Source organism: Olea europaea, chromosome 23 (assembly GCF_002742605.1).
Source record: "Olea europaea var. sylvestris chromosome 23, O_europaea_v1, whole genome shotgun sequence".
Classification (NCBI taxonomy): domain Eukaryota; kingdom Viridiplantae; phylum Streptophyta; class Magnoliopsida; order Lamiales; family Oleaceae; genus Olea; species Olea europaea.
The window spans coordinates 8,329,594-8,338,904 of NC_036259.1; the positions used below are offsets into that span (position 1 = coordinate 8,329,594).

The 9,311-nt window shown below is 33.9% G+C and overlaps 1 protein-coding gene and 1 long non-coding RNA gene across 2 annotated transcripts in view; one reads left to right on the forward strand and one right to left on the reverse strand.

Moving 5' to 3' along the window:
• Positions 1-1,061: 1,061 nt before the first annotated feature.
• LOC111372292 overlaps positions 1,062-9,311 on the forward strand; it is a 14,080-nt gene continuing 5,830 nt past the window's right edge. The window contains exon 1 of the mRNA XM_022994555.1: positions 1,062-1,234. Within this exon, the coding sequence (XP_022850323.1) occupies positions 1,124-1,234 (111 nt within the window). The 5' untranslated portion in view covers positions 1,062-1,123. The remainder of the gene's footprint in view (positions 1,235-9,311) is intronic.
• Positions 2,051-3,138, reverse strand: LOC111372293. Its single transcript, XR_002698740.1, has 3 exons — positions 2,480-3,138; positions 2,330-2,378; positions 2,051-2,258 (listed from the first exon to the last, which is right to left on the reverse strand). It is a non-coding gene; the product is annotated as an uncharacterized LOC111372293 (long non-coding RNA).

Below are 9,311 nucleotides of genomic sequence, written 5' to 3' on the forward strand. Positions count from 1 at the left end.
GTAATCAAGTGTAAAGTTCAGTGATTATTGGTTAAATTTACTCCACAATTTTTATTTCATGCACCACATTTTAGTTGCAGTTAAGTCCTTCAATTTTTGCTCATTGTAGCAATTATTTCATTAACTTTTTTTGTCGAATTCTTATCATCAACATTTCATTAATTAATATGTTTCATCCTAGATGATGATTTACATTAAAATATTTTGTTATCATGTTTAAAATGAGGGAAAAACATGTTTTTGTATATTTTATTTATTTATTTATGAAAAATATAATGAAAAAATAAGTTGTTTTATACAATTTTAATAATTTTTTGGACATAAAATTATTATCAAATACAAAAATGTGATAAATAATGATAAGTTTGAGAATAAGAATGACATGGAAAATTGTAAGAGATAGAAGTGTTATAATGAACAAAGATTAGGAATCTTAGATGCAATTAACATGTGGTTCAAGAAATAAAAATTGTAGTGTGAATATAATTACTGTTTTAAATATTGTAGATTGTAGATAGATTATTATCTTTTGAATTGTACTGAATTATTACTAAATAAAGAATACTTATCCATTCATGATAATGAATGAGAAATATATGTATTTGCTAAGAATTAAGCTACTCAAACAGTGAATTTTGACAAAGAATGTTAATAGAACGGAAGTGGAGATTTGTGATTTGCCTTCTTTTTAATTTTTTTCAAATGAATGCATGTCAAGTATCATTCGTCAAAATTCTCTGTTTGACTAGCATGATTAATTTGTAAACGGCATCATTGACTAATTAGATTTGGATTTTTTTAAAAATGTATATTTTTAAATATTTTGTTGGTTGGTTCAATTTCGATTCGGCCTCGATTCAACTCTTTGATCCATTAACTTTTTTCAGATCAATGATTTTCGAAACATTGATCTTACGCAAATATCTGTGTGACCATTTGTGTAAGGTAAATTAATTTAAGTGACTAAATGGTTTAAAAATAATTTTTATGATCAACTTGAGAGTTAGAACAAACTTTAGTCACCATCTCTGAAATTAATTGAAATATATGCATCTCTCACCGTCTTCTCAAAACCGATTTCGAACCCACAACCAGAGTTGAAGAAGAAAGAAGGAAAGATAAAATGAGTGAAAGGACAGTACCCAGAAGGGAGAGTCCATGGGGTATGCCTGAGGGAGATCACCGGCAACCAAAACCCCACAGATGCAATGACCGCGCTGAAGATGTTATACAAGTAAGGATTACTAAAATTAAATCCTTCCTTAAACCCTTAATTTCTATGTATGTTCCGTTTTTACAGCTATCTGTCTGGTATTAGTATGGTGCCAACCAATTTGATGAATTCTCACTGTTGATAATTGTGCTACGGTATGCTTTAGGGAGTTTAAATTTCCAATTAGATATTTAGATTTTTCATTTTGACATAGAATCCTCGAATATATTTGTAAATATTAATAATGGTGCAGAGTGAAGATTGTGGTTTGGATATGCTTTATACCTGCCGAAAATATTTATAAATGCAGGATGTGAGTGGCATGTTTGCAGGAGTAAAGATAAAGAACGATTCTGTATAGCCACCTCTGTTTACTTTAGCCAAACAGCTGGCGAAAGACTAAAGCTCTATATCTTAGTTATTAGAAAAAGAAAAGCAAGGCTAAAGCTCTATGTTCTAGTACTAGATAACATGTCTGGTATTAGATCCATAAAATAAATTGGGACAGAGGAAAGGAAATTGTCTAGGAAGAAGCAGATTCTCATTTGAAACTTCTCAAGCTGGGATTCAAATTCGTTTGGAACTCAGTATTATTAGTTTCATCTGCGGACTTGCACTTCATTTCCTTGATACTGATAATGATAGTGTTCAATATGAACTAGGGCTGGACATGGTCTGGTTCGGTTCGGTTCCCTTAAGAACCGAACCAGACCCAAAATTTTCGGGTACTTAGTAATTGGAACCATCGGGTCCAAATTTAATTATGGAACCGTTCGGGTTCGGTTCCATTCGATTCGGTTCGGTTCCGTACCATAATTACATTTTTTTAACATTTACAACACAACATAAATACAACTAATAATATGTTGAGTCATAGCTTTTACAAATTAACAAAGTCCCATTAAAAACATATAAGTAACATGTTGTCCAGTGACATTAATTTACCAATGTATACATATATCAAAAAGTAAATACTAGTATTAAAATATCGACAATTCATATCAATAATTCCCTTGCTTCAACCTTCAAGCCTTCAAAATCAAGTCTACATAAAACAATTGAATATGAATTAGAAGTCATAGAAATAAAATATTTTTAAGTATTACTAATACTTACCAACTATTTGATTAATCATCAATTTCTTGAGTTGCCATACGAAGAAACTCTACAGAAAAATCGAAAAAACACGATTAACAAACATAAATGAACTAAAAATTGTTCAACTAATAAGATTTAATAAGAAAAATAAAACATATATTTTATTACCTGTCTTAATGCTCTCATAGAACTCTGTCTCTTCAATGCAAATTCTATCTTCGGAAACTCTCAAAAGTCTAGATTCTTCCATTAGCCAGTTTTGTGTACAAATCAAGGCCTCAACTGTTTTAGGAGTTAAAGAACTCCTAAATGGGTCAAGAATGCGCCCTCCAGTACTAAATGCTGACTCAGAAGTCACCGTAGATACAGGAATGCAAGAACATCCCTTGCAACTTTAGATAAAAATTCAAACCTTGAACTGTTGATCTTCCACCATTTTAAAATGTTAAAGTTTTCATCAGTAGCATCTTCAGTAGGTTCCATTAGATATCGTTGTACCTCATCTTTTCCAGAAAAATCCATTTTGCTAGTTTTCATTTTCTTGTACCCAAAATCAAAATTACAATCATCCCAATCATCATCATTATCTGAACCCTCCAACAAAGTGACTCCATCATTATATTCATTGCCACCACTTCCACTTCCACTAGCTCCATTCTTTGAACAATGACATCCCTTGTACTGGTTATACAAAGCATACAATATTTTCATGACCTCAGTTTTTGTGGCTTCAACCTTAACAGAGTCATACAAGATACCAATACAATGTACAACAAACTCCAACTTATAACGAGGATCAAGCACAACTGCTACAATCAAAATCTTGTTTATTTAACGAGGATCAAGCACAACTGCTACAATCAAAATCTTGTTCATTTTATCAACATTACCCCAATACTTGTCAAACTTAATCTTCATGTTGTTTGCTATGCTACTTAGCAAATAATCTTGTTTGTCACCTATTTTTTTCAAAATTTGCTCAATTTTACACACTTCTTGGAAGTAAATATTGGAAGTAACATTCAATGAAGCACTAAACTTCAATGTGACATCATAAAAGGTTCTTAGAAACTTGGCAAATTTTCTAGCTTTCTCCCAGTCATAACTCGTAGGCCGCCCCTCTTTTTCTTTTCCACCTTCATTCTCGTCAAAATATTTATAATAAAATCCATCCTCTTCCTCCATTCTAAAAAAACTGTGACTACCATATAATTGATGTTTTGAATTGATGTCCAACAATCAGTGGTTAAAGAAATCCTTTGTCTATCATTAATAAATTTAATCCTCAATGATTCCTTTGTTTCATGGTAGAGATGTAGCACATCTCTAGCAATCATTTTTCGACAAGGAACCTCAAATCTAGGACAAAGTTGATGAACAAATTCTTTAAAACCCACACCTTCCACAAAGGAAAAGGCCAATTCATCAATAATAATCATCTTAACCAATGCTTTCCTACAGTTTTCTTTATTAAATACCATTGCCGTAATACCACCATCATTGTTTTCTCGAGTGAGTATTGTTTGGTTGTCATCAAACGTAGTGCTCTTATATGCATAACAAATTTTTAAATGCTTCCACATGCTAGAAGTTCCACTATTAGTATCAGCCTTAAATGTTCTCTGACAATAATTATATTTTGATCTTTCTCCATCAAGTATCCTAGTGAAATGATTCCATATTTCCGACCTCTCATTAGGCTGTTTTTTGTCTCCCATTTGAGCACCCAAAACTGGTAGGAAAATATAAAGAATAGCTTTATCCCATGTTATAAAATACAAAGACAAAACACCATACACAATGCAAATCCCATACACAATTAAAAGACCATACACAAAACACGGCAGCTTGATATGGTATTTATCAATCACAAAACAGTGAAACACCATACACAATGCAAATCCCATACACAATTAAAAGACCATACACAAAACACGGCAGCTTGATATGGTATTTATCAATCACAAAACAGTGAAACACCATACACAATGCAAATCCCATACACAATTAAAAGACCATACACAAAACACGGCAGCTTGATATGGTATTTATCAATCACAAAACAGTGAAACACCATACACAATGCAAATCCCATACACAATTAAAAGACCATACACAAAATTTCAGCAATCTATATTTAAATGTTTCAGGACTCTCATCAAATTAGAGTCCTAAATTGTTGTATGAAGCAAGTCTCCAAGGTAGAATTGTAAAAATTAATCAATAACAGAGATGGAAGTATGATTGAAATAATGCAATAACCACTAATGGGGCAAATCCCCCTCTCCCACTACTTGGATGGGGGATTGCTAGGTAAACGTAACTAGTCAAATTGCAGTCTTTCAGTTAAAAGAAAAAATTGCAACAGAGATAAAAGCAAAATTTACTGATCACTTAGGGAGAGAGTTTGGTGATTAATATGAAATCTGCCATCAGTTTGCAGTTTGCTTGTACAATGTTTTGACATAAAATTCTCGCAAAATGAACTATTCCTTGCAACTTGGCACTTTGAACGTGGAAAATGAACTATTTTCACCGTGACCTCAAATTGCAGATCTAGACACCATTACAGTGCACTTCTATGAATCTAATAATATACTCATTTTATCATGGAATTCAATTCCCTGCAATTGCTAGCACCTAGGAAAATAAATATTTACAGCTGCGTTGTAACATTCAACATCTAAAATTGATAGCAAAGCAAGTAATGGTTGGAGGTCTCACCTTTGATGGGGTTTCGACTTTTGGAGTTTAGGTTCACTGCTTCGAATCGATGGCGACGCTGGGGCTGAAGTGTTGATCGGAGAGAATGGAATTCGTCTTTGCCTCTTTGGAACCGAACGCACTGGTTAGGGCTGGAGATTGAAAATTACTAATAGGGTTAGGGCACTTGGGAATTGAGGGAGTGAGCGTGGCTGCGGTTACTGGTTAGGGCTGGAGTGGAGATTGAAAATAACAAGTGGCCAAGTGGGTACTAAATTACTAATAGGGTTGGGTTAAGTGGGTACTAAATTAATAATAGGGTTGGGTTTTTTTAGTGACATTATTTTTGTATGTAGTTTTATTACTAGTTTATAGTTTATACTTTATGGGCTTAAATGCTGGATGTTGGGCTTAAAAAAAATTAAAAATGAAATAAATAATTGGGCCAAAAAAATTAGATTTAGAAAAAATTAAAATAATTTGATTTATTCAATATAAAAAATAAAAAAATAAAAAAATTCGGTTCTTATTCGGTTATTCGGTTCTTGGCCTAGAACCGAGAACCGAACCGTACCCGTCGGTTCTCGATTCGGATACCCGTTCGGGTATTTAAATTTAGAAGAACCGTCGGGTTCGGTTCGATTCGGTTCGGTCGGTTCGGTTCGGGAATTTTGTCCAGCCCTAATATGAACTATAGAGAATTTTGTTATGTTGATATAGTGTCCTCAGCTGACCATGATATGTTAAATATTTGGAAAAGAGTCAGTATAAATCTTATAAATATTTACACTGTTGCACATGAAGAAAGAGATCAAAAAAGGAATTTGTCATTAAGTTGTGACATGTATGACAACTGTCTGAATCAACTGAAGGACTTATTTGCCTCTTTGATGAGAGCAAAGTCTGGTCGTCAGGCCATAAATGAGTTTTTTCCCCCCTAGCCATTTTTTTTCCTGAAGTATTTTTGGCTCTGATGCTTTGAAGTGATGGGAAAATATATAGGAATGGATAACAGAAATGCTCTTTCCCATATATGAGAAAAAAATAAATTCTTCCTTTTCTCCTTAATGTTTTTTGATAAGTGTAGTTTCTACACTTATTTGGGATCCTAAATGATGATATTTTGTTATTCTTTGAACGAATTAGTACCTGATTTGTTATTTATTTCTTTTATTAGGAAAAGTTCATGTTTCAAAGAAGAATTGGAAAAAAGAACGAAAAATGGTTAAATGAAGCAAATCCAAAGTATGGGGACCAAAGTGTAAATATTTAATGGTTGATGTGGACCACAGAAGATACTTTGAAGATTGATAGGAGTCAATAGAATGCAAATTGGAGTAAAAAAGGAAAGGGATATGGTTAGAATATTATCATAAATCGACTTCAAATCATATAAGATATTTTCAAAATTTTTGGTCAACTTGAAACCCATTTTTCGGATGGAGAACGTTTGAATTGGAAAAATTGTATTTCTAGAAGAATTGTAGCTCTTTTAACTAGCTTTCCAATGCACTTTGAATCACCTAAATCGAACACTAAAAGAGAAAGTTATGATCAAATACTGAAAGCTGTGCAGAGACAAAATTTCGCGCGCGCGAAGGCAACTTTCCTTATTTGATTCAAACTCTTTTGGAAGACAATTTGGACATGAATTTTGACCTAATTTCATCATATAAATACAAGATATGGGTAGCAATGAAAGAGTCTCTCCCTTGCCTCTTCGTACACAATAGTTTTATCAAATCCATCAAGAACAAGGGGCCAATTGCTATATTTTGAGAGAAAAGATCAAGCCATGGCAAGGAATTGAAGTTCAATTACATCAAGTTTTTGAAGAATTCAACTTTGGACGTGAAGATCAACATCTTTTGTATTCTTTCATGATCCGGGTGATATTTTTCTATTATTCTTCTTGTAATTTATATATTAATATGCTAGGCTAGTTTTTCATTGTATTGGATGAATGATGAATCCTATCATTTGTTTATTTTAATTCAAGACAATTAATTTAGTATTTCATGATTTTTTCTTGATTGGTTTTGCATTTCCATTGAACTATTTAATTGCTTGATCACCAATTAGATACTAAGTTGCTTGTTGTAGTATAGGAATACTCACAATAAGTTTAGAATGCGGTAAAATCAACACATGGACAATAGGTGTTAGGAATAATATCTATGGCATGTGCAATCTTATGTGATAAATTTTGTGAATCAATGCATTTTTTTCATATAAATTCGGACTAGGAATAAGATCGAGTTGTGTTAGACATAGGTTTAATATATCTTGAAAAAGAATATTGAATAAAAGTGGATTATCGATTGTCTTGAATGCATGAATTTACTAGATTATAAATTAAGAGTTGAATTAACTGACAATAGGGGGATTCACGATTCCAATACAAATATTCATATATTAAATAAATATTTTATTTGCTTTCTTAGTTTAAGATTAGCATAGAAAACATACAAATCACAACTTTTTTTGATTTTATATTACTTCGAATTTAGTAAAAGCTACTTAACTAAATATTAGACCTTATTTCTCGTGGGAACGATACTCTTAATTCACAAATTTTATTACTTGTACAACGATCCCGTACGCTTGCGGGTTTCACACGAACGTTTTTCTTCAACCTTTTCAAAATTGATTCTTTATGTTAACAGAAATATAAACAGCTGATTACTCCACTGTTCTTTTCAGCTTCGCAAATAGTGCTGATTCTATCAAAGATGATATATTTTCTATCTTTCCTACTTTTGTGCCCTTGTACCTGTTGGGTAACAGAGAAACAGTTTTCTTATAAATATTGATAGTATTTTTTATATTTGAGTGTCTTCATGTTGAGCATCTATGTTCCAATTGATTCTGAGAACACTTCTACCGAGCTGCTTTAGTAGGACATTTATTGAGGATAGATCTAATATTCTTGCGGAGATAGTAGACCTTTACCCATAACAAGTGAGTTCTTAATACATTGGGATGCTGATAAGAGGTAGGATGATATATCACTGGCTCCATTCCTTGACAAGGAGCAGTGCTGCTCATTCAACATCATGCCAATTGTTGGATTTTATGCGCAATATTAAAGAGATGAAAAACGGAAATCAACAAAAGAATTTTACGTGGTTCGGCGATGTGCCTACGCCCACGAGAGCGAAGCGGAGATTTCTTTATTCTGTTGTGAAAAATAGGGTTACAACATATTATTTATACTAACCCTAATCTGGGCCCATATAAAACTTTAAGGCCCGTACAGAAAATACCCCTGTACCGTACCGCGGGGGCGTTGCCCCCGCACCCCCAACCCATTCAACGTCCCTAACAACCAGACAGTGAATTAAACCCGCGCAAGGCCGATGCCGTCGCTCCACTCCTCTCACTCCATTCCGCTTCGCGCCGGCATCGACCCATTTGATCCAGGGCCTGTGTTCCACTCTATATGAGCCACATGTACAACAATCTCCACCTTGGCGAATATTCACCCTTTAGGAGAAAAAACATAACCTGGAAAAAATCACACCATCTAGGACCAATAGGTTGGGACACATCTTCTCTAACAGTTAGAGATGTTAATCAAGTTCAAGCAATGCTTGAACTTATCCATTGTGATTGGCTTTGTCATCATGTCTGCCGCATTTTCTGAGGTATGCACCTTCTCTAACAACAGCTCTCCTAAAGTAACCAACTCTCTTATCTTATGAAATCTCACGTCAATGTGTTTGGTTCTTGCTACATTCTTTGAGGTATGCACCTTTTCTAACAATAGCTCTCCCGAAGTAACCAACTCTCTTATCTTGTGAAATTTCACATCAATGTGTTTGGTTCTTGCATGATAAATCTGATTCTTCGCTAAGAAGATGACGCTTTGACTATCACAGTACAGCTTCATTTCATCTTGCTTGATCCTAAGTTCCCCAACAAGCCCCCTCAACCACAATAATTCCTTAACTACCACAGTTGCCGCCATGTACTCTGCTTCAGTTGTAGATAATGCCACAAGTGATTGCACTAATCCAACATATTGTCCCACCTACAATTGTGAAAACATAACCTATATGGGGCCTTCTGTCATCTAAGTCCCCTGTATAATCTGTATCTATGTATCCCTGAACTGAAACATCATCATGTTGTCTCTCAAACATGATCCTACACTCCATTGTACCTTTCAAGTACCTGAAAATCCACTTTACAGCTCTCCAATGCTCTCTACCAGGATTAGCCATATACTTACTAACCACACTGACTGCATGTGCTAAATCTGGTCTGGTACACACCATTGCATACATCAAACATC